Source organism: Ictidomys tridecemlineatus, chromosome 9, assembly GCF_052094955.1.
Source record: "Ictidomys tridecemlineatus isolate mIctTri1 chromosome 9, mIctTri1.hap1, whole genome shotgun sequence".
Taxonomy (NCBI): Eukaryota; Metazoa; Chordata; class Mammalia; order Rodentia; family Sciuridae; genus Ictidomys; species Ictidomys tridecemlineatus.
In genome coordinates, this window is record NC_135485.1 from 121,661,609 (window position 1) to 121,688,415 (window position 26,807).

General features: G+C 39.9%; 1 protein-coding gene across 11 annotated transcripts in view; it reads left to right on the forward strand.

The window, feature by feature from the left end:
• Positions 1-26,807, forward strand: part of Rnf175 (ring finger protein 175) — a 49,920-nt gene that overhangs the window by 14,724 nt on the left and 8,389 nt on the right. For 5 of the 11 annotated variants that reach the window (XM_078021998.1, XM_078021993.1, XM_078022000.1 and 2 more), the window contains 5 exons: positions 270-411; positions 13,988-14,116; positions 15,149-15,303; positions 20,487-20,594; positions 23,679-23,799. In XM_078021998.1, the coding sequence (XP_077878124.1) occupies positions 270-411; positions 13,988-14,116; positions 15,149-15,303; positions 20,487-20,594; positions 23,679-23,799 (655 nt within the window). Of the gene's footprint in view, positions 1-229; positions 412-13,987; positions 14,117-14,180; positions 14,198-15,148; positions 15,304-20,486; positions 20,595-23,678; positions 23,800-26,807 lie in introns of those variants that run through there. The other 6 variants (XM_078021994.1, XM_078021995.1, XM_078021997.1 and 3 more) reach the window with 3 other exon arrangements.

Genomic DNA, 26,807 nt, shown 5'->3' on the forward strand with positions numbered 1-26,807 from the left:
CATTACTTAATTTGGAAAGAAAAAAAAAAGTGAACTCAAAATCACATGGGGAGGCAAAGGACTGAGAGGAACTGGTTTTGCTGGTAGAATCTGCTGTCCTTTTCCCAAACCTAAGGGGAAGGGGAGAAATAAAGAGAAGCATTGTGATCAAAGCTTACTACCTGCTTTTGCAATCCTCCTCTTCCTATGAGCCCAACCTGTTATTTTCTCTTTCGCTAAATGTGCAAAGGTTGAGGGCTTTTTCAGATGACCTCATTTGCTGGTTCCAGTCTGCAGCAGGAGAGGATGTACAAGATGCACCGTGGCCACGAGTCCATGCACGTGGAGATGATCTTGATCTTCCTCTGCACCCTGGTTGTCGCCCAGGTAGTGCTGGTGCAGTGGAGACAGAGGCACGGCCGGTCCTACAACGTGAGTCACCCCTGGCTGCTGGAAGCCCACTTAGCTTCTCATTGCCACGTTACTCCTTTGTGACCACTTTGTGTCCTTACTGCTTTGGCTTAAATCAGTGGTTTTCAAGCAGGTACAATTCTGTCCCCAAGAGATCTTTGACAATATCTGGAGACATTCTGGATTGTCACGATTTAGTTGGGGGATCAGGATGGAGGAGGAGGGGAACTGCTACTGGCATCTGGTGGGTAGAGTCCAAGGATGCTGGTCAACTTCCTACAATGGAGGGCAGCTCCCCAGTACAGAAATGATCTAGCCCAAATGTCAATCGTGGCAAGGCTGTGACAGCCGGCTTTAAGTAGACCAATTTTCCTTTTGTGTATGAATGAGTTCTGCCAATGACTAAAGCAAAGAAAGATTGGGGATAGCAGAAACAAAAGGTTGGGGCTGTCTCGTGTTGCTTCATTAGCAGTCAATAAGTAGTCATAAAGAAATATCAGCAGCTGTGTGACCATTATGCATATCCATGGAAATGTGTCCACAGCAAACACCTCAACAACACAGAGAAGTCTCTCGTTATCACAGGACAATCCCACTGGAGCATGTCTACTGGAACTTCCCCATTTCAGGGCTTAGAGTCATACTCTGTCCTTGCTGGACCTGAGACCTTGACATTGCAGTGGTTCTTAAGTCCTAGGGTGCCTGGGAATCACCTAGGTCCCACTCCCAGAGTTTCTGATTCAATAATTTACATGTCTAACAAGTTCCCAGGTGGTGCTGATGCTGCCGCTGATTCTGAGACCACTCTTTGAGCATATAAGACTTCCTATAAAATATGAAGCCTTAGCCCAGACTAGGATTTTATGTATTTTTACCCATCATAAACATTATTTCTTGTATAGTACAGGGTTTAAAAGAATTCTCAATACTATATAATATTTCAGTTTGGGAAATTTTAAAGAAAAAGAATCCCATTTTGTTTTTTTTTAGAACAAATACATGGGTTTTCTGCCATGTCACTATTGTCATGTCTATTAGTCACCCTTCATATTGTACTTGACTGATATTTTTAAATGAATCAGACTAGAATCAAACCTTGCTAGTTATTCATTCTCATATCAAAGAGAAAGTCTTTAAATATATCTTAATTATAGTTTCTCTACCTTCAAAATAACTAAGATTCAATTTCTAGAATCCTTATGTAAAAAGAAACTGGATTCCTAAGCAATTAGTTCACAGCTGTGTTCTATCTTCTCTTTTTAAGTGATAACTATCTCTAGATTAAGTACAGAAAAGAAAGTTTGGCTTCCATGGTAACAGGTGTGGGTTTTGCCTTGGAAGCTCCTTCCCTTGGAAAGAAACAAGGCCACATGAGCCGGTAACTTAATGGTGCCAAGTACCTCTGCCATTTTTATTTGATGACGTTTGAGTAGCAGACAAAAAGCCTCTGTCCTTGCCTTGTGTTTGAAGAAATTGTTCCCATGTCAACTCTAAGGATGTGTCATTACACCAGTAAGTGTAGAGCTCACACACTGGCCTCACACCTGACCCCAGATAGATGTGCCCAGCAGCCAAGACCCCTATGAAGACACATGGCCATTGCTGGGCCTGACCCTAGCTGACTTAGCCTACGCTGGACCCAGGCTGACATTTTGGAGCCTGATCACAACAGTTGGCTGGAGCATGTGAGTCATTTCCCATTGTCACTTGCAACCTCTGCCACCTGAAATGTCTCTCCACAGATACTGCTTTGGACAGCCTCCCAGACCCCCTCAGTCACCCCAGGTTTTCTCCCCAGTATTGCTGTTCCTGTCTCCTTTTATTGCACAGCTCCTGTTTTATGGCTACCCAGAGGACTCTGTGGTCCCAAGGATCGCCATGGAGATGACCGAGTGACTGTGATCATGGCCTCTCTTGCAATTTGACAAAGCCAGGGGCCTACAAAGAGATGCTCCCATAGTCGTCAAGGACAGATTTGGGTCTCATGGTGGCTCTGATGGGACCCTGCTAGGTTAGCTTAGAGATTTGGTCAGATTCTGGGATGTTTTCGACTCTTTTGTCCATCAGCCCATCTGATGGGGTCAGATAGTGAAGCTTATTTCCATGATTTGATATTGCAACCCCCATCAATCTGTTAGTAATAAGTTGAGCAGCCTCTTGCCTCTGCATGTCTCTGCTGATCCTTGTTGCTCAAGTTGAGAGCCAGTATGTGAGAACAAGCTTTCCCAGGATGGAGCCTTGACTTGAACCTGTGTTTTGAATCCCTTCTTGGAAATTCACCTCCAGAGCCAGGCACCAAACACAGCCATTTCAGGAACTCTTAGTGACATCTGCAACCATTTGAGTTGGAAACGGTTCTCAAAGCTCCAGGAGCTTATTCTAACACTGTTTTTGTTATTGTACTCTTCCTGAACAATATTTTTTTTAAAAGCTGACCAAATGTACTAACCAATTTAATGTCTTTGGGCTGGATTTTGATGTGGACATATTTCCACAAATGCTGGCCTAAAAGCTCATCCAGCTCTTAAACTATTTCTCTTGGCACCTAAGATTATGTGGGACCTACCAGCCCTGCTGAGAACTCTGAACACATTTATGATTCATGCAGTTTGGGGCTCTGTTCTAAGAGGGGCCATATAATAAAGTTTATTTTCATGATTTGATATTGTAACCCTCATCAATTTTTAGTAACATATTAATATATATCATATTAATTATAATAACACTCATAATAATTATTAGTTATTACTATAGTAATATATAAATTATAAATTTTTAAACAAATTGGTACTGGAGCCATGATAAGTGCTATTTGTATCTTAGTTATCTAGAGTGGTAATTAGTATTTTATCCCCTTTTGTGCAGTATAGCTCAGAGAACTTAAATAAGTTGGCCCAAGTCATATAACTAGTTAGTTACAGAGAGAAGACTCAATGCCAACTCCATTTGTTATTTGCTCTTATATCAAAGACAAGCTCCTTAAATATCTCTGAGCCATGATTTCCTTATCTGCAAAGATCAGGTACTTAAGGTAAGGATTTATCTTGCAGAAAGATAAGATTTCACAACTCAGAAATATTTCCCTATGAGAATTTCTAGCATGGTGATTGACACATCCTGAGTGTTTAGTACCACTAGTTGATTCTGAATGCTTTCCAATGCTTTTTCTGAAGCCAGTTCCCTAGACTGCTTTTGTGAGATGTATTAATAGGAACTAGAAGCAGGATGACGAAGGGAAGAGTGCTGGCTTAGGAGCTGGAAGACTCTAGCTACTCCCTTAACCACAGCAAGCCTCAGTTTCCTGGTATTAAAAATGATAGAATGTGAAAAAATCGGAAGGACTTCTGGTTTCAGCTCCAACATGTGAAAAACTCGGTCATCACTCCCACATTAGAAGGAAAATGTTGAATAAACCAAATATCAAAAACTTTCCTTGAACCTGTCAGAGAATTGAGATCACAAGGAAAACCACCACCTTAAAATCTACAGAAATGGGTGAATGCAGGTAAGATCTGCTCCCTGGGAGCAAAAGCCATCAGAGCCATAGACTTGTAGGGACTTCGAGAATTGCTGAACATGGAGTGTAGACTAGTGCAAGAATGGAGAAGCTCTTGGTGGCCGCAGTCTTAGGGGAACCCCACATTTTCATAAATGTTAATTCCAGGATCCCTACCGGGTTCTCATAGTAAAAACCCAAGAGGAACCCTAGTATTTCTGGCAAGTGACCATTTTGAATTAGAACAGAATCTCTTCATAAAAAGGCCAATAACACAAGGGAAAAAGATTTCACCAGAAACTTGCGCGGTGCTAAGGGAGAGAGATTACCCACCCCACCTTCCTCGAGCCTTCCTGTGCCGCCTAACAGAGTCAAAAAACTGAGAAACACCTGGGACGGTCATAGCCCAGTGACGAAAAGAGACTTAAACACGGGGTAGCAGAATTCCCCTGCTGACACAGCGCCCCGGCAGCCACACAGCTGGCCTACTAGTTCCTCCTGAGGGGCAGCAGTGGAGTGGCAGCCTGGGTGAGTTGGGGCCCAGGCAGCTAGCATGCCCTGCTGCCTCTTGGAGCCACCAGGTAGGCAGGGTGGTCCTGAAGTCCTGCAAGCCATGGCACACAGCCTTTGCTGGCCAGGCCTGGGCATGGAATGGACACCTACTTCAGACTCACTCTCCGTGCAGTGCTGCAGCTCAGAACCCGTAAGCATAGACCATCTGACAACCTCAACCTCCCACCTCCTGACCTGCAGGGAGAAAGTGGAAGTTGGGCAGACCTGAATGGAAGTGGGGACTCAAGAGTTGACCAGTAGCTCACTTTTCCAAATCCTAATTAGCACAAGTTTGAACCAGTGGCGTTGGTACTTTTTTCAAACCCTACTTAGCCTGAGTTTGGACCATTAGCAGGGACCCAAGCTCTACGTAAACCTATAGACTGGCACACTCTGATGGAGAAAAACTGCTCTTGGGTCCTCCTTTGCCTGCAAGTGTTCTGTTCCTGTGTCTATTCTTCAATTAATCCTACTCATAGACTCACTCATCTTGATCTGTGGATTTCACTCTTCAAATTCAGAAGATAAGAACCCGGAAAGAAAAAGAAATTGATGGTGAGCTGCTGGGGCCTCATCAGTGGTGGACAAAGCCCACCATCAAGAACTGCAGCATTCTTGGCTGCAGAGACCTGCAGCCTTACGCAGACTCCACCCTGCAGCAGCCGTGGAGAAACTCCAGTCTCACCTGTCCCGCCCGCCGGCAGAAGCCAGTAATCAAGTTTCATCTCAAAAATTTCGGTTTCACTGCTACTTTACCACCACATCCAGGGGTGTCCGTGAAATGCAGCAAGTTCCAGCTGAAAGAGCTTGTATAGATTCTATGTAAAAAGGTGTTTTTATGGAAACCCAGAGACAACAAACAAAGACACTAGTGGAAATTGAAGCCTCTGACACCTACAGCTAGAGCAAGCATTAAACACAGCCAGCTCCTAGTCAAATTAATACAAAACCTCATACTAATGGTCCATTTATTTCAGCTCCCATCACCTAAACCATGTCTGCTTTTCACTCAGAAATTACAAGTGACACTAAAAGGAGAAGTAACAGCCAAGAATTTTCCAAAATCAAAGACACGCCAATCCACAGATCCAAGAAACTCAAACACCAAGTAAGATAATTATCAATAAGTCTATACCTAGGCATATCAAATTCACACTGCAAAAAGCCGCAGAAAGCCAAAGACAAAGAGAAAATCTTAAAAACAGCCAGAGGAAAAAAATTCAAACCTTCCCTATAGGGCAACAAGGGTAAGAATGAATCCGATTTGTACGTACAAACCATAGAAGCAAGAAAACAACAGAGTGAAATAATGAAATCTTCAGGGAAAAGGAAATCCACTAACCCAGACTTCTATATCCACAGAAGTTATCCTTTACAAGAAGGATAATTTAAATAAGAAATAAAAACTTTCTCATTCTCAAACAAAAAGGAGGAGGGGAAGGAATCATCACCAGGAGATCTAACCTGCAAGAAATGTTAAAAGGCTCTTCAGAAGTAATGATGTAAGAAACTTAGATCTGTATACAGTATCAGAGAAGGATAAATGTTGGCAAAATAAGATCTTTTATTCTTAATTGATCTAATATATAACTGTTCAAAGTATTAATAGTAACACTGCGTTGGAGTGTTATACATATGGATCAGTGAAGTGAATACCATGGGAGGGAGGATTGGAGATTTCTGTTGTAAGCCGTCTGCACTACCAGGTGTGAAGCAGTGCAGTGCTGTTTGGAAGTGGACTTGGGTTAGCTGTAAAGGTATACTGCAAACTCTAAGACAACCACTAAAAATTTATTACAGTATAGTTGATATGCTAAAGGAGAACAGAAAATGGAATCCATGAAATGCTCACTTAAAACCAAAGAATGCAAAGGAGTGTGGGGCAAAAAACAATTGCAACGAATACAAAACAGTTATAGATATAGTAGATATTGCTCCAGCTATACAATGCTCACTTCAAATGTGAACAGTCTAAATATATCAATTAGAATATAGGGATTTTCAAAATGGTTAAAAAACACTAAGACCCAATTATAATGTCATTTGCAAGAAACCCACTTGGGAAAATACTGATACATTAAAAGTAAAGGTTCAGGGAAAAATTTGCAATGCTAAAACTAATCTAAAGAAAGTGTAACTAGCTATATTAATTTCAGACTAAGTTGCAGACTTCAGCCCAAGGAAAATGATCAGGAATAGGGAGAAACATACATAATGATAAAGGGGTCAGTTATGTAATAAAACACAACAATTCTCAATGTATATGCACCTAACACAAAACACCAAAATATATGTGGCTAAGATTGATACAACTGCAAGATAAATAGATAAATCCAATAATATAGTTGGAGATTTCAACACTCCTTTTTCAGTAGTGATAGATCTGACTGGCAGAGAATCAGTAACAATTGAGTTGATCTGAGCAACTCTGTTCATCAACTTGCTCTGGTTGATATTTATAGAATACTTCATCCAACAACAGTGTACACCACTTATTCTCAAGATCATAAGGAGCAGGGCGCAATGGCTCATGCCTATAATCCCAGCAGCTCAGGAGGCTGAGGCAGGAAGATCGCGAGTTCAAAGCCGGTCTCAGTAACAGCGAGGAGCTAAGCAAGTCAGTGAGACCCTGTCTATAAATAAAATATAAAATAGGGCTGGGGATATTGCTCAGTGGTTAAGTGCCCCTGAGTTCATTCCCTGGCAAAAAGAAAGAAAGAGAGAGAGAGAGAGAGAGAGAGAGAGAGAGAGAGAGAGAAAAGAAGAGAAGAGGGAAGGGAAGGGAGATGTGATAAATTATTTGGACATTAAATAACTTATGGGTCAAATAACTCAAGAAATTAAAAATAATTTGAACTAAGTGAAAATTGAAACACAACTTATCAAAATTCATGAGATGCAGTGAAAACACTACTTAAGTGGAAATTTAGTAGCATTAAATATATATTAGAAATTAAGAAAAATCAGAAATCTATAAGAATACATTTGAAGAAACCACAGGAAGAAGAATATTTAAGCCAATAGCAAACAGAAAACAAATGATAAAAATTAGATAATAAATCAGTGAAATTAAAAAATAAGAAACCAATAGAGGAAACTCAATAAAACCAAAAACTAGCTCTTTGAAAAACCTCAATAAATTTGATGGATCCATAGCCAGATTAACCAAGAAGAGAGAAAACACAAGTTACTAATATCAGAAAAGAAAGATCATCATTACAGGTTTTATTGACATTAAAGGAAAATTAAAGGTATATTATAAATAATCCTATGCCCATAAATTTGGGTAACTTAGAAGAAATCAATCAGTTCCTCGAAATATATAAATTATATTAAAATTCACCCAAGAGAAAAAGATAATCTGATTAGGCCTTTATTTTTTAAAAAAATTGAATGAAAAATTACTAACTTTCCCAAAAAAAAGCACCAAGCCCAGATAGTTTTGCTAGTAAATCCTACCAAACATTTAAAGAAGAAGAAATAATACCTGTTTTATACATTGTTTTCCAGAAGTTAGAAGCAAACTCATTCATTGATGCCAGAAATACTCTTCTGTCAAAACCAGATTATAGGAAAGGGAAAGAATAAACCAATATCTCTTACAAACATAAGTTCAAAAACCTTCAACCAAATATGAGCAAATCCAATATAATAATAAGAAAAACATTATATACCATGACAAGGTGAGATTTATCCCCTGCATGAAAAGGTAGTTCAACAATTAAAAATCAGTTTATGTAATCAATCATATTAAAAATCTTCAGAAGAAAGTCATATTGCTTGTCAATAGATGTAGAGAAAGCATTGAACAAGGTCCAACACACATTTATATCAATATTCTCTACAAACTGAAAATAGGGGGTAGCTTCCTCAACTTGATAAAGAATACCAACAAAAACCTACAGATTGCATAATTAATGGTGAAAAACTAAATAGTTTCTCCCTAAAACAGATAAACAAAGGTAAGACTGACTCCCCATCATTCCTATTCAACCTTATACTGGTAACAGGTAGTTCAATAAGAAAGGAAAAGGAAATTAAAAGTATACAGATTGGAAAAGAAGCAGAAAAAAATTCTTTCATTGCAGATTACATGATTGTCTACATTGAAAACCTCAAAAAAAATAACAAAAACTCCTGCAACTAAGAAGGGATTATAGCAAAGTTGCAAGACACAAGATCAATATACAAAAATCAAATAATTTCTTATTTACTAGCAATAAGCAATGGAATTTGAATTAAAACACAATAAAAGGGAAATACTCAGGTGTAACTCAAACAAAATATGATCTATATGCAGAAAACCAAGAAGTCCTAAAATAAATGGAAAGATATTCTGTATTCATGGATTGGAAGATTCAATACTGTTTAGGTATTTGTCCCAACTTTATCTATAGAGTCGAGTTGAGCCAATCAAAATTTTGGTAAGCTAGTCTATGAACATCAAACAAAGCAAAATGATTCTACAGTTTATACAGAAAATTAGAAGACACAAAATAGAAAATTTAACACCGAAGAAGAGTAAAGTGGAAGGAATAACACTATACAACTTCAAGACTTACTATATGGCAACAGTAATCAGTGTGGTATTGGCAAATAATAGACATTAGATTGTTGGCCTATGATGTAGGACCCACAGGTAGACCCGCATATGGTCAACGTCAACCCATTCTATGACAGAGGATCAGAGACACTTTGATGGAGAAAGAAGAGTCTTTTCAAATAGATTCTTGATAGGACATTGGCCTTCCAAACAAACAAGAAAAAATTAATCTTGACACGAAGTCAATATTTTTCACACAAATTAACTCAAAAATGGATCTTCAACCTAAATGTAAAACTTTTAAAAGGTGACATAGGAAAAAAAAACTCTATGTGAACTTGGGTTTGGTGATGAGTGTTTAGACATGACATTGAAAGCATGATCCATGAGAGAAAATTGGTAAATTGGATTTTATTGACATTAAAAACTGTTCTGTAGAAGATACTGATAAGAGAATTTAAAAAAAAAAAACACAAGCCACAGATTGGGAGAAAATATTTGTAATCAAACATTTAAATAATAAGACTGATATCCAAAATATACTTGAAACTCAACCTAAAAAAGCAACTAATTTTAAAAATGGCAAAAGATCTGAAAAACACACAATCAAAAAAGATGGACAGATGGCAAATAAGTATATGAAAAGAAGCTCATCATCATGTCCTAGGAATTTGCAAATTAAAATAACAATGAGATACAAATGATGCAAGAATGACTGAAATTTATTAGTCAAGAACCTGACAATATCAAATGCTAATAAGAATGCAGAGGAGCAGGAACGCTTGTGGAAAATAAAGAATTGGAAAGTCACTTTGGATGAAATTTGGCAGCCTCCTACAAAGCTATTTGTAGTTTTACCATATGATCCATATGTCACTGTACTGGGTATTTACCCCATTAAAATGAAGAGTCTACATTCACACAAAAACCTTCATGCAAATATTTATGTCACCTTTATCCATGGTCACTCAATCCAGAAGCAACTAAGATGTCATTTAAAAGCTGAATAAACAAGCAAACTACGATACAGCCATGTAGTGAAATACTCTTCAACAACAAAAAGGAAGAAGTTGTCAGGCCATGAAGAAACATGAAGGAACCTTGGTGATACAACCCAGTATTAAAAGGATGCATACCGCACGTTTCCAGTTATATGACATTCTGAAAACTAAAACTGCACAGTAAATTGATCCGTGGTTGCCAGTGCTTCAGAGGGAAGAAGGGGAGGAAGCAAAGCAGTAAAGTTATTCTGTCTGATACTATAATTGTGACTATAAGACATGGTCCATTTGTCAAGTCCCACAGAATTGTATGTTGCCAAAAGTGGACTTTAAGGTATGGACACTTTAGAAAGTGTCCAGTTAGGGGGTTGGAGAATCTCAGAGAGAAATGCAGACCATGACAAAATAATATAACTGCTTTGCAAGGATCTGAAACAACTTTGTTAAAGAGGATGGTGGGTGGAGGTCAGGGGTACAGATCTAGGTAACTTTGAAAATGAGCACTCTGAAAATTAAGGCAATGGGAGCTGCACATAAGCACTGTACTCTGGTTGATAAAGTTATTTTATCAAGGGAGAAGGGCTTAACAATCCTAACACAGCTGTAGGTGTATACTGGAATGGAACAATTAAGTAAATAGATGACAAATAGTGGAAACCAGGTTACTTGCTGGTTGAGTGGGAGTTTATACATAAGCAAGTGAATGAAATTAGAAAAAAAGTAGGAAATGCACACACATGTGAATAGCTCTGTATGCTAACAATGTTGCTATTTGTACATATTATTTATAACCTAAAGGTATTATTTTCACATAACTTCAAGCATAATTCAGATCATGTATTTAAGAAGAAAGAGACGAATTCATAAAGTCCAGAATATTTTCAGATAAAACTTTTAACAAAAATGTTCCTCTTCTAAAGTGATCATTTATGGAGCTGGAGTTGTGGCTCAACAGTAGAACGTTTGCCTAGTACATGTGAGGCCCTGGTTCAATCCTCAGCACCACATATAAATAAATAAAACAAAGGTATTGTGTCCAACTACAACTAAAAATAAGTATTTAAAACAAAAAATTAAAGTGATCATTTAATCTGTCCAGACAGATTATGTTCTGTGGTCTATAGAGCTGTTTAATTCAAAGCAGCTTATTATAAATACTTGAAACAAAGGAAATGATTTACTTTAAAAAATAAAGTATAAAAATATAATATTAACTGTTCCTTTGTGATGTCAAAAAGTGCAGATAGAAAGTGAGTAGAAGGAAAAAAATGTATTTTGCTTGGGATATGACCAAATACCTGCATTGTTCCAAATAGCCACATTTTTAGCACCATGTAGACCGACCATATGAATATTTGAATTTTTCTCTTTACAGCTGGCAATCTTGATATGGTGCAGACATTGGCAGAACTTCAAAGTTAAATTATTTCCAAAAGCTTTTAATAGCATTTAATTAAAAATAAAATTTCTTTTAATACCACTCTCTCCACCCTCCCTTAAGTGCACCTACTTTTCATATTTTCAGGAAGTAGGGAGCAGGGTGCCAAGAAAGAATCCTTCTATTACTCTTCAAATTAAAAGAAGGCCTTAAAATTACGGTTTCAGATGCACTATTAACTGGCCTCAATACACAGGCAAATAATTTGTCACAGATTGAAACACTGCTGTCTTTAAATCAAACTTCCTGTCTATTAATAGCCGTGAAACACTAGGAATTTTTTTTTTTAATGTGGCAAGGCAGAAATACATTCATTCTTAACATATGTTCTTATATTCGCACACAACATTACGGAATCTTATTTAACAGTTAAATAACAAAATCAACTATCGGGATTGATTTGGAGAGAGAAGCATGGACCGACTGAATTTCTAAGGGTGCAGAGGTTCCTTCCTTTCTTCTTGCTCGATTTAGGCCCACACTTTCATCTATTATCTTTGTGCTGAGAGCAGCAGGGTTTTCTGGAGTTGTGTATTTCCATAACACTTCTCTGCTTACCTCTGCGCATCTCTCTGCTCTCCCAGAACACCATCCACACACACACAAATGGTTGCAGATAGTTGAGTATTTGCAATGCAAAGGAAATGAGCATTGCATAACTTCTTCCTTTCCCTTTTTAATATTGCATGGCATTCTCATGCTCTACGATTAGACAGATGAAAGATATCTTTGTTTTGACTTGATCTGCAATCCTTTTCACATTCATTACATGCATGGTAACAAGGAAAAAAAACCATGGTACCTTTGGGCACCATCTGATTCATCAGGAAATTCTTCCTGCGATGATGTATGGGTGGGGAGAACGTGCGTAATATGATCCAGATGCACAGGCTGCCCTTCGCCAGCAATGCAGATGTGTTTTATACACACATGCCCAGATGGTGACCCTTCTGGCATTAGTAATGTGTTCCAGACACCAAGCTTCCTCCTTTGCATGTAAGTGCCTCGATTTCACATTTTCATGTGTTTATTTATGAGGAACAGCATTCCTACATTTCACATGTGGCAGTTACTATTAAAAATGAGAAGTTTTAACTGCTCTGGAAATTGATAAAGAATCATTTAAATTGCTATGAAATGGGGCCCTCATTTCAAAATAACTTTTCGTACAACTATTGAATTTATAATGCAAAGCTCTGACCCTTCTCTTTGCATGTTGATAAAATACGGTGCTGGGTATACACTTTAAAGATACTTAAGAAATTAAATATTTGCATATATAATGCATGGTAACGATTTTTAGCTTTCCCTTCATTTTGATCTCCAAAGCCTATTTTAAAAAGTAGTGTGCCTGTATATCGAACATAGTTATTCATTGTTAATTGTTAATTAAATACAGATATCAACTAAGAGCAATTTGAGATCTTCTAGAAATGGTTCATTCTTATAAATCCACAGGGAGGGAACCCATTTTATAAAAATATAGTCCAACTGTAGCTCCAAACTATTGTAGATTTCAACTCTATTGATTTGAAGAAATGGATCAGTCTTACAAATTTTGGCTCCTGATCCAAAGCATTTTGATGAGTTAAATTGAAGTGACTCAACTTTTATTCAAAGAACTCATCATTTTTATGGGGAGAAGATAAAAAAGAAATCGTCATTAGATGAAAAATACAAATGACAGATGATCCAATTTTGAAGGACAAAATATCAAAAGTAATAGAGTTTTAAAAGTTAGAAAATGTATAATTTATGATAGATAACTTTCTCTGTAATCATCTACAGGAAAGAAATAACCACAAATACTGATGAGCTCTTTCTAAGGGGCTGTAATTTGTATTGTCAATGCCAGAGAGGGTCAAGGTTGCTTATGCTGAGTTTGAAGGTCAGTAGAGCTTGAATCCTACTCATCTAGATGTGGTTCCAGGTCTTCAAGAAAATATTCTGCTTCCTTGAATAAAAATTCTACCACCTGTATAGATATACTTATCTCGGTGTCATAAATAAAGACTATAACTCAGTCATGAAGTTGGACCACACACACCTCATAGGATAGAAAATTGAAGCAATTATCTAATTCAGAAGAGTAAAAAATATTTCCTTTTCCATGAAAATATTCCCTGGAATTTAAAATAAAAATAAAAATTAGGTTATAGGATATCCCCCTGTGAACTCTCCAGATATTCATATCAGGTTTGTTCCACGGGTATTTTGGTTCAAGTGTATATGTATAATAACAATCTGAATGTTCTCTGAAAGATCTAGAGCAATTCTCGGACTCCAGATCTTCCGTTTTCAGGGAGGCGGCATCAAAATGAAAATAAAGAACCCAGGAAACACCTTCTTGTCCAACAATGAAAGCAGACGGTTATGAGTTGCCTTTGTAACTCACATTTTGAAGACCTGTCCAGTAGTTTCTGTTGTTGACCTTAAAAGTCAAGGTCAAGCCCTTATTTAAAGGAGCCAAAAATGTACCCACGGACTTTTCTCCTAAACCTTCCCCTTTCGCCACAAAGGTTAAGAAGTGTTAGGAAACAAATGACATTAGTCTTCTTTATACTCAGGATGATGAGTCTGAGATGCACAAACTCGAACGACTCTTCCCACATCCGGGCAGGTGTCATTTACCAGTCGTGGGACTCTTCACTGCCAAACCAGGATCCAGATTCAGAATCCTCCACAGAGTGCTGCAGGTGCCTCTGAAAAAGAACTTCTACACTTGGGGACAAAACCTCTTTGCCATTCCCTTTATGTTCGTTGTGAGCAAATAATAGGTAATTAGTCTGAACACATAAAAGACCAGAGGTTACTGCTATTGTCCAAACCTCTCTGCCTCTCCAAAGAGAGAGGACTGGCTGGCCTTAGGTCTTCTCCAAAAAGAAGGACTATTACTACGGTACCCTTGTCAAGTCAGTGACTCACACAGCCCCTGGGACTGGGGACAGCCAGGTTAAAGGACCCTCTTCAGGTTACTTGAACTCTGGTCAATGACATAGTCCACAAAGGGCTTATACAGAGAAGAAAAAGAGTAATCCACACATTGGGCCACCTGGAAAAGGTACCAGCCACCGAAGAAGAGAGACTGGTGAGATGCAGATCCAACAGTCAGGGCAAGGTCGCTAAGCTGCAGAGCACCCTGGGACGGCAGGTGGAACAGGTCCCAGAGCTACCTTTAAGTCACTGACTGTCACTTCCTCCTTAGGCACCGCTGTGCACTTTCACATGGGCACGTGATGGCTCTGGGTAACGCAGCGTGGTTCTCAGGGTTTCCTGCCCAGCATCTCCTTTGATTAGCCCAGGCATCAGTATCCCCAATTTTATGACTCTGGGGAGACCTGTGTGTCCAAAACACATTGCTGTTGAGGCCCCAGATGGCTTCTGAAATAGTGAGATGAAAGGTATTTAGGGTTGTCACCCATTTGAATATCAGGTGGACGCACCCGTTCACTCCGCAGCTTGGCATGTGTGGGAAAAGATCATGGTCGGACGGTGAACCAGTAGCTTAGTGCAGCCATGATGGTGTAGGCATCCCCCACAGAGCCGATTCTGAGTGTCACGGAGACACTGTGGTTAGAGTTAGCTCAGTGGCAGAACTTGTGCTTGGCCTGCACGAGGCCCAGGGCTCAATCCTCAGCACGGAAAGATAATTTTAGAAAAAACAATAATGGAAATGCCATCCAGGCCCTCGGTCACTGAAGGAGTCTTTCTGTTCATTTCTCTGACAGCTGGCAACCTTGCTGCAGATGTGGGTCGTCCCTTTGTATTTCACGATAAAGCTTTACTGGTGGCGGTTTCTATCCATGTGGGGAATGTTCTCGGTGATCACCAGTTACATCCTCTTCAGAGCTACCCGAAAACCCCTCTCGGGGAGAACACCGAGGTATGTATTGCATTCCTTCCTTCCCCAGGAGCCCTTTATTTTAAAACTTAAAAGGTAGATTGGACATCCTTTTCCCTAGGAAGGTGGGGCGGGACGGTTACACTTCCTCTGAACTTCTTTTACTTTTGTTATCAAAAACTATTTGGAGACCAGCTGTACTACTCTTCATTCACACTCATTGTCTAATGGTGATTCTGACATGCCTGAAAAATGTATAACTTCAGGTATGATCTCATGAAGGCCAGGAGAAAGAGAAGTGAAACTGTTTTTTAAAATTTTCTAGAGCACTGTTTGCATGTTTATTTTTAGCTCAGCAAATAGAGCAACAGTTGAAAGTTTATGCTTCAACCTGAAAATATATATTAGAAGGAAGAGGCACATTACTCTATATAAGAATTTTTTGTTTTCTTTTTTTGTTTGTTTGGTTTTGGGTACTGGGGATTGAACCCAAGGGTACTTAACCCCTGAGCCACACCCCAGTCCTTTTTTGTATTTTAGTTAGAGACAGAATCTCACTGAGTTGCTTAGGGCCTCACTAAGTTGCTGAGACTGGCTTTGAACTCGCAATCCTCCTGCCTCAGCCTCCCAAGCTACTGATTACAGGCGTGTGCCACCGAGCCTGACTCATAAGGATTATTTAATTGCTATTGCTAATCTCTTCAGATTGAAAGACTTCTGTTGTACCATGCACAAATCTTAAGAGCTTATAATGTGCCTACAGGTTTGTTCTTACTTGTTCTGGGCGAGATACAAATCACCAAGATGAAACTACGATGAGATAATGAAAAAGTATATAAAATTACTCTATATACTTTTTTTTATAAAATAATTTTTTTAATAAAATTATTTCGATTTTTTGTGGAGAGTAAATCATAAGCTTCCGTGTAATAGTTTCATGATTACTTACCCATTTAGATGTTTTATCATCCTGTAAAATAGTAGGAGAGATAAACATTAAACTTTTCCTTCTAGAGAAGAAGATGCAGGGAGATATATAAGATAAATTTGATGATAAAAATTGAAATTCAAATATACCAACTCAAGTTTATGAGTATTTTAATTCCACTGTGGGAAGAGCTTTGTGGCAGTGTTCGATCTTCTAACAACACCAGCCAGGTTGGAGTCTTGGACAGCCATTGTACAACCCCATTTACCCATCAGTAAAATGGAAACATAGCAACCTTTCTCCTTCTTACAATGGGTTATAAGTTAATTAAGATTTAAAGTGCTCTGTGCTTTGGATGAATCCAGATGTACCTGTCTCTCTATATTCATCATATAGAACAGGATCTGTATTGTATTTGAATGAGGCCCACGTGCCCATTGTATAATGAATCACCCTAGCTAAATACAGTGTTTCTGGACCCATCAGTTCACCCAGTGCAGAAGAAGTTTGTTACAAGAAGCACCACATGCTGCTTCATCTTCATGGCTGACATTTCAGATGGCCAAGGTATCATGCCATCTACTTCTGCACATAGCAGGTCCATCTCAGCTTCTTCCTGCCTGGCCAGCTCTGTCCCCTGGAGTACCATCTGAGAGCCAAGAGCTGTCATTAGATCCAGCTGCCATTGGAGGAGACAAAATGGGAGAGGCTAACAAGGGCCTGTTCTAGAAAAGCAGCAAGATAAAGGGACCCCTCTGTATGAGGGGTAGTAGGCCTTTGATTTTTTTTTTTATGGGTCTTTGATTGCTCATGTTGCATATGAGTCAGATCTTAGCTGCCTGCCATTTGGAAGCAGAGGATTTCCTTCCAGGCTAGGTAAGCTGGGCAAAGCAAATCAACCTTGGTGCAAAAGGTGAATTCAAGAAGTGTGGTCTCCAGTACCAACAGAATTTGAAACTCAGCTGTTCCTCCACTGGAGCACGCCAAGCCCCTGCGTGTGGTACAGAATACCAGAGAAGGGGAAGTGAGTTTCCTCTTTACTACTATAGTTGGGTTGTTTGGCAAGCAATGAAGTTTAAGCTCAATTAAAAAAAAAAAAAAAAAAAAAAAACAGGCCACACACAAGCCACAGAGAACTGAGCTTGGCCACATCAGTTGTAACCCAAGGTCAAGCTCTCATTTGGATGCTGCTTGGCCTCCAATAACACAATTGCTCAATAGCTTCAGAGCTTAAGTTTGAGTCATGAGAAAGTTCTGGACTCTACTATTTCTGGAAACTTGTATCCCAATAAACTGGAAGATTATGATGTGGAAAATCTAACACATTCATCACAATGTTAAAGCATATTGAGCATTAATGTGTTTAGGCCCGTTTTTTTTTGGGGGGGGTGGGTACTAGAGACTGAACTCAGGGCACTTTACCACTGAGCCGTGTGCCAAATCCTTTTTATTTTTCCTTTTGAGTTAGGGTCTCAGTAAGTGCTTAGGGCCTTGCTTAGCTGCTGAAGCTGGCCTAGAACTTGCGATCCTCCTACCTCAGCCTCCAGAGCCACTGGGATTATAGGCATGCACCACCATACCCATCTTGTGCCGGTCTTTTTTTTTTTTTTTTAACATTTTAAATTTAAGTTCTAATTAGTTATACATGACAGAAGAATGTTCTTTGACACATCATACGTAAATGGAGTATGACTTCTCATTCTTCTGTTGTACATGATATAGAATCACACCAGTTGTGTAATCATATATGCACATAAGGTAATAATGTCTGATTCTTTATTCTATTTTCCTAATCCCATATCCTCTCCCCTCCCTTCACTCCCCTCTGTCTAATCCAGAGTACCTCTATTCTTCTCTAGACACCCCCCTACTTACTGTGAATTAGCATCTGCATACCAGAGAAAACATTTGGCCCTTGGTTTGGGGGATTGGCTTATCATGCTTATCATGATATTCTCCAATTCCATCCATTAACCGGGAAATGCCATAATTTCATTCTTCTTTAAGTCTGAGTAATATTCCATGGTGTATATGTACCACATTTCCTTTATCCATTCCTCTGAGGTCTTTTAAACACTGATCCATCATCTCACTATATCATCATCATCATCATCATTATAATCTTCAGTAGGATGTCAAGAGTTGGCAGTATATAACCTTACTTTACAAATGACGCAATCATAGGAAGAAATGCCAAGTAAGTTGGCCAAAGTCCACAGGCGGTGAGTGGCCAGCCCAGGGTCAACCAAAGGCTACTAACTAACACAAAACAGGCTGTGGCTTCATTAAATCAACAAACTATTCTGCACAGACAGACCCTGTAGTTCAATAAGCTGTTAGTCCTGGAACCTCTCCCACACTGGCACAACTTTGAGAGAGGCCCCTCCAGGCAAGAACGGGGTGTTCCAAGTGCTTGGGGGCAAGGAGCACAGCCTCTGGTGTCGGCTGGCCGTGGGGGCCAGTGGGAGGACCCCTTAGAGCTTGCCCACCTCCCCATCATCACCCCTTTTAGCAACAACCCCCCCCCTTGATCTGGCTGCACTGAGATCCAGACTGCTCAACACAAGCAAATCCAAAGAACCTGTGGCCCAAGTGTCACTGTGGCAGAAAGACCCCCAAAGCCCCCTCTGGCCTGCCCCACCTCACAGTACCATAAGCCAGCCCAGTGCAGCCTTGCAAGTGCCCAGCTCCACAGGGTCCACCAGACCTGCGGCTCCCACAGGACAGGAGGAAGTGCCCGCTCACGCGAACCTTAGGTGTTGGTTTATTGAAATGGAGAAAGCATTTCACTACAGAAATGATCTAAGTGGCCATTCATTTCTCAGGCTGGCCCACAAGCCCCATTATACCATCACGGTACAGAAAGGCCCATCTACTGGAACTCGATGAGAGAAAGCATCTTTTAAAACCAAAGCTTGCAACAGTGACATCATAGAGCTTAAGCATTCGGTGCATTGGCCCCTACGGGGAGTGAGCTGGAAGGGGAGAGGCTCGGAGGCCAGAGGATGAGGCAGAATCTCCAGTGAGATTCTGAGTGCGGTTTTGGTGTTTGGTGAAGGGCAGGGAAAGGGCAAGGGCCAAGCAAGCCTCCTGCCACTGCTCACCTGGGAGCAATGTTCCAGCCACCCCTGTACTGTCTTCAGGCACCAAAGACAAGCCCCCAGCTTCTTCCACCACTCCCTGCTCCAGTGGGCTTCGCCCTTCTGCCATGGCCCACCAGGAGCAGAACTGGACTCTCAACCTCCTCCCTCAGCCTCCTGTTCTTCTAAAGGCTCTTACAGTCAGGGAAGACGGAAACAGGCAACACATACCACATACCAACAAAGATGTTGTGTCCACCGAGAACTGAAAAATAAATGTTAAAAGTTCAAAAAAAAAAAAAAAAAAGCTCCCTCCAGCTTCCTCTCTCTCCCTCCAGCTTCCTCTCTCTCCCTCCATCCTCCTCTCTCTCCCTCCATCCTTACCTCCCCCTAGACCCTGTGAGAAGAGGGAAGGCCTGGGGCCTCCTGGTGAATCATGGGCTGTGCACATGACCTATTCACATGGCAGAAGTCAAGGCTCGAGAGCCCTTGTGATGGCTTCCCCAGGGCTACCAGAGGGACTTTTGGGGTGAGGAAGGAGGGCTGGGCCCACGACTGAGCCAGGGATCCAGGGGCAACACCGCAGGAGGGAAGTGGGACTACTGGAGGGGGGCTCTCCCCTCTTGACTTCTCCCATGATACTTTGCTTGTCTCAGAAGCAACTCCTGCCCAAACCACTCTCAACGAAGCCTTCAGCCACAGGAGAGGGTGGGGACGGGAAGGCAGGGTCCCAGGTAGAGGAACACTTCCCGAAAGACCTGATTACGTGACAGACATAGAGAAGCTAAGATGTTTATACCCAGAAACACACGAGCATGAGGGTAGCGTCTATCCACTTGCTGCTATTAGATTAAAACTGTAGATTATTCTTTCTTTAGCAGTATTTTTTAGTTGTGGATGAACTCAATACCTTTATTTTATTTATTTATTTATATGTGGTGATGAGGCTTGAACCCAGTGCCTCACATGTGCTAGGCAAGTGCTCTACCACTGAGCTTCAACCTCAGCCCCAAAACTGGAGATTATTCTTGAATTCAGTGTGTGTGTGTGTGTGTGTGTACACACACGTATACTTATGTGTATCTACTTCTATACTTATGTTCTGTATAGTATGTACTACATCAAATTCTAGAAACTAAGAGTTGATTTGTAACAATGTTTGAGAAAGAAAATACTTTATGTCACGTGCCATGTCTCTCCCTATTTTTCATTTACAGATTGGTCTACAAATGGTTCCTCCTAATCTATAAGCTCAGCTATGCATTTGGCGTTGTGGGTTACTTGGCTATCATGTTTACAATGTGTGGATTCAACTTAATTTTCAAGTAAGTGTCTTTAATTTTAGGATATGGCTGTCCCAACACTTGCTTGAAATAGTCACCTGACTGTGTTCTCTCATCTGGACCTGTCATGTTCCAGGAACAGAATTTTTATAGTAGATATCCACACAATCATCTTATTATTGGGGGAATCCCAAGAAAAGGAGCACTCCACAAAACAAAAGAAAAAGAAATTAAATTAGGATCTTTAAAGAGAATCGATATACTTGATCTACAAATTAGAAACAACACAATTGAAAGTGGGTCTCCAGTGGTGGTAGAGGAAATCCTTACTGAACTACAAGGTTCCCCTGTGAAATTCTAGAGTCCCGACCTCCTTCACACGCCTTCTTCCTTAAAACCTTTAGAACTTCACTGCCCAAGATGGTGGTCATGTGACCACCAAGCATTTTAAAGACGAAATAAAATGCCGTTAAGTGTAAAATACATACAGGATTTCAAAACCAGAATGAAAAATATTTTTATATTGGAATGATAGCATTTTAAATACAGGTGGGATAAATTTTATCTGTTTCTTTTTACTTTTTTAAATGTGAACACATTTAAAAGATTTAAAATTGCAGTCATGTATCTGTCATTTACTGATGAGAATACGTTTTTGAGAAATGCGTTGTTAGGCAATTGCATCATTGAGAGCCCTCACACAGTGTATTTACACAAACTAAGACAGACACCGTGTCACTAGGTGATATTTTCTTATGGAACCGTCGTGATCCATGAGTCCATAATTGAAATGTCATTATGCAGCTCACAGCTGTGTTTCCACTAGACAACACTGGTCTCCACTGAAAATATGTCAGAATTTTGTTGTTAATATCATGAAATCTGTCGTTGGGGAAAGTTGAAAAAGGAGAGAAGTGGGTATTTAGAAACAAACAGAAGGAATAACAGGGCTGGGGATGTGGCTCAAGCGGTAGCACGCTCGCCTGGCATGCGTGCGGCCCGGGTTCGATCCTCAGCACCACATACCAACAAAGATGTTGTGTCCGCCGAGAACTAAAAAATAAATATTAAAAATTCTCTCTCTAAAAAAAAAAAAGGAATAACAGAAAAGAAACTCTTGTGAGAAATAAAGAAAACTGGGATAACGGTGTCTATGACTCAGATCTGTGCCCCCATTTGGAAGGAGCTTGCTGGATTGTGCTGTGATGAGATTCTCACAGGCAGAGCTGAGGCTAGTGGTTGCTATTGTATTAAGATTCTTCTCTATGAGCCTCAGGTTTGTTACTATACTTTTTATCAATAAGCTTTTAAATCCAAACTGCCCTGCAGGTGGAGGGAAGATGGTCTTTATCTCTCCACTTCCCTAATCCTCAAATACACCCAAGGCAAATCCTGAAAGGACTCACATCACCAAAAAAAAAAAAAAAGAATCTATCTCCTAAATCTACAAAGCTTTCTGCTTTTACCATGTTCTCCTTAAATTAACAGAGCACAAAAGCAATCAAAAAGAGATTCTAGACACAGACCACCCAACTCTGCTCCATGTTCTGCTCTGTCTCCAGTGAGTCCCAGCAGGGCACCCAGGCTTTGGAGATTGTCTTACAAATCTAATAAAGCAAATGTGCAAGGATTAAGATTCATCAGTTAAACTAATAAAGGCTAATTATTCAGTTTTTAAAAGAGATCTTTCCCTTTAAAAGGAGGGGCATGATCACAAAAGAATCCTAGTGTATTTAAAATATGATTCAATTTGCAGGGGAAACATTTTTTTGTTGTTGCTCATACATATCGACAATGGCATAAGAGTGATGGGTCTCAAAATCTGAGCTTAATTCTTAGCTTTGTTATGTACCAATGTCATGTGAAGGAAATGACTTTTTTTCTAAGTCACCGTGTTTTCACATGCCAAGTGAGAATAATATCTAACACATTTGTTAGGTAAGAAAAACTATATGAAGGCACTTTGTAGAATCTAAGTGCTAGACCCTTCCTGTACTGGAGAGTCAACTGACAGGATCTTGAAAACTACTACTGGCCAGGCCCTGCCCAGACCAATTAAGCCAGAGTCCTCATGGTGGGTCCATTCACGCACCAGTATATTTTTAGATTTCCCCAGGTGACTCTAATCTATGTTTCATGCCAAGAATCATATCTAGTGGTTTTTAACATTGGCTGCTCATTTGCATCACCCGGTGTACGGGAGCTTTAAAAATCACTGCTGCACAGGCCCCATCCCCAGAGATTCTGATGTAATTGAGCTGGGGTATGGCTAGACATGGAGATGTTTCTATATTCAACCCACCTTGAGACTCCTGGTTAGAATGGACTTACCTAAGCACTGAAAACCTAAGAAACATTTAAAGACTCTAGCAGTATCCCTTGACCTGTGGTTTCACCTTCTTTGGTTTCAGTTACCTACAGTCTACCATAATCCTAAATATTAAATGGAAAATTCCCGAAATAAATAATTTTTAAATTGCACACTGTCCTAAGTAGCCTGATGAAATCTTGTAGCGTCCCACTCTATCCCACTCAGGATGTGAGTCACCCCTTTGGGTAGTACACTCATGCTATCTGTGCTACCTTCCCATTAGTCGCTTAGCAGTTAACTCAGTTAGTTACCAGATGGTCTGTCATGAAATCACTGTGCTTGTGTTCAAGTAAGCCTTCTTTTATTTAATAATGGCCTCAAAGCACAAACTTGTATTATAGTAGATTGTTTCAGTTACTCTATCATTTGTTGTTAACTTCTTACTGTGCCTGATTATAAATTAAACTTTATCTTAAGTATGTGTGTGTGTGAGGGAAAAATAGTGTGTATAAAGTTCAGTACTAGCCAGATCTCATGCATCTACTGGTGATCTTAGAACATATCACCTGGGAATAAAGGGGACTACTCAAGAATTCCTTTGTCCATTGACACTGGGTGGTACAGTTGGAAAGAAATTTAGAGAATTTTAAAATGTTTCATATTTTAAAAAAAGAAAAACTAAATAAATAAGTGAAAAAGTATATATCCACAGGGCTCTTTTTTTACATACTATGGCAGGAGATCTTTTCCAAGCTCCAGCTTTTCCTCTGTTCCCCCAAGGCCACTTATTATTCCCTTTTTACTGTTTTCAATAGAATCAAGGCTAGAGATTCCATGGATTTTGGCATTGTGTCCTTGTTCTATGGCCTCTACTATGGGGTAATGGGGAGAGACTTTGCGGAGATCTGCTCAGATTACATGGCTTCTACTATAGGGGTAAGTATTGCTTTCATTGTTTGAAACCATTTATGACACAAGGAGAAATGGTCTCATCTTACATATTTGCATCATTTCCTTTGGTTCTATTTTGATTATTCCAACCTCATTGTTCCCTGGATTCTCCTTGCATCCAAAAAAAAAAATCTTTTTTGATTAATTTGAAAGTACATTTTATAAAATGTTTTTTAAAAGAAAGTACATTTTATATATAGAATGGTTGGAGAATAAGATATCTTCTAAAATATGCTCTTTGTGTCATCATACCTCACATACTATAGTTGGCAATGTTTAAAGGATTCATAAAAGATCAACCTTCCAGGTGCAGTGGCACACACCTATATTTCCTGCAACTTGGGAGGCTGAGGCAGGAGGATTGCAAATTTGAGACCAGTCCCAGCAACATAGTGATCTTGAAAACTACTACTGGCCAAGACCTGCCCAGATCAATTAAAACCTTTTCTCAAAACAAAAGAAGGGCTAGGGATGTGGCTCAGTGGTTAAGCAACCCTGGGTTCAATCCCTGGTACAAAAAAAAAAAAAAATCAACCATAAAAAATTAAAGAAAAAAAAAAACCCTGTATCTCTCTGAAAAAAGAAAATGCTGCCTAATGCAAATAAAAATCTTATTTGAGGAACTGGAATGCAACTAAGTAGTAGAGCACTTGCCTAGCAGGCATAAGGTTCTGGATTTGATCCCCATCATTGAAAAATAATTTACATTTGATAGTACATAAAACACTTCATACTCCACAATAATGTAGGGCAATACTTATCATAAAGATTGGTTATAATTACACAGCAACTGAAGAAAGAGAAGATAGAAAAATGTGCTAAACGTGTTCTGACTGGATATTGTAATTGGTGACTAGAAGTGTTTTAAATCTCAAATAGTTGTGGTTCCTTTTATTTCTCCCCCCCCCCCTCAAACTCTCTGAAAATTGAAATTCAGAATGGATATACTTTCTGGTTAGATGGATTCCAGACTCAAATCTTAGGAACATTCATCTGTGTCTGGCACACGCACATCTCTAAACACTTACAAACAAAGGGCTCTAGGTTTCAGGTATTCCACATCCTGACTACATGCCTCTGGGTACACAGCCAGATATGAAATGGGAAAATTAGTGTGCATAACAAGAGAAGAGTAGACTTCTTTCCATTTGTGGGGCAGAACCTAAATGGACATGACCTTGACTTCATCTTCACCCCATTTGTCCTTCTGCTCCACCAAGGGCTCTATTACACCCTCCTCCAGAGCCTGCAACCCAACTTCTGTGGTACAATTCATGACCCTTGGAATTCCTCTACCAAGTGTTATCTCTGGGACAAGTGCATTTCTTATAAGGTTCAAGGTGAGCACAGGAGGAGCATCTTCACTTTCTTTTCCAACAAAAAATCACAAGTCACAGTCCTATGACAATTCCCAAAGCCTCTTGTGCTTGTTTATGAACAGGAAAGGAAGAGAAGGGTTGTATGGCTCTGTTCTCCAGTGGACCCAGAAGAGACTTCACTGGGTGAGACAATCAAGGACTTAAGCACCAACTTTCTGTAGCGTTCCCACCTGATCTCATATCTCTGGTCATCAACATCTTGTCATCCTCTGTCATCTTCATTCCATTTACCAAATCTATAAAAACTACTGTCCCAAGCCATTGGCACAGCCACCAATGATTTGGACTAAGGGGGGGAGGTGCTTGGGACTAAGTAAGGAAGAAGCTAAGGGGGAGCGATCACTCTTCCCATACCAGTGCCTGCGCCCACAACAGATCAATTAAGCCAGAATCTCTGGGAGTGACGCCAATGCATCTGCTTCGTTTTAAAGACTCCTTAGAAAAAGGAATGAACTGACTATTAAGCCATCCAAAAATGGGGGTGAATTTTAAATGCATATGGCTGAGGGAGAGGAGCCTGTCCAAAAAGGCTCCATGCTGTATGATTCTGTTTATACAACATTTTGGAAAAGGCACAACTATAGTGCTGCTAAACACATCAGTGGTTGCCAGGGCCTTAGGGAAGGAGCAGGGTTTAATAGGTGAAGCACAGGGAAGGTTTTATAGTAGTGGAAAACTTCTGTTTGATGCTGGAATGGTGGATACATGACACTCTGCATTTTTCAAAACCCATAAAACTATGTCACAGAAAAGATGAACCTTTATGCATGCAAAATTTAAAAATTATATCAGAGGTCAGAAAAACCCAGGGTAGAAGGTAGACTGTGACAAAAGAATCCAAATGCATTAAAAAAAAAAAGTGGGGAGCAGAATGTGTTATCCAAGTAACTGAAATTCGTAGAGACTAAAAGCAAAATGAATTGTGCTATAATTGATAAAGTCATTGCCCTCCAACTATGGATTGCAATTTTGATACCACTACTCAAGTACTCTGAAATGGAACCTATAAGTGGATGGCTGATAATGGAAGCTAGGTTTCTCACTGTCTCCATGAGAGATCCCTGCCAAGCAAAGAGAAGAGGTTAGAATGATCTGCGCAGGAATAAATTAGGATGAATAAGAGATATTAGTCTGAACTCCTGATTAGCTTAATACAGATGCAGATGAAGACATACAGAAACATTTTCAGGTCTGTGTGCATGCACAGCTTGGTTCACAAGACACATTTCCTTGCTCTTTCAGTTAAGAGGTCCTCGAAGCAATGACACTCCAGTGGCACACCTAGGACCCAGGGGTTGGTTTCTGGTTCCATTCTGCAATAAAAGAACCAGGGCTTCTTGGAGAAATGACTTCATTAAAGATCTGAACAAGGAATACAGATCTGAACAATGACTTCATTCTCTATGTGAACAGGAGCCTGGAGCATCCTGGAGGACTTGAAAGTAAGGCCATCCTAAAACCAAGACTAGGGGGAAAAAAAATAAAACCATAAGGATGGAGTTGTCAGAGAACCTCAGAAGCAAACCAGAAGAGCTCCCAGTAGCCAGAGCTGGAAGTTAGACAACAAAACAGGAGCAGTACTAGGTTGTAACACTCTCCATCCTCTCTTCCTCA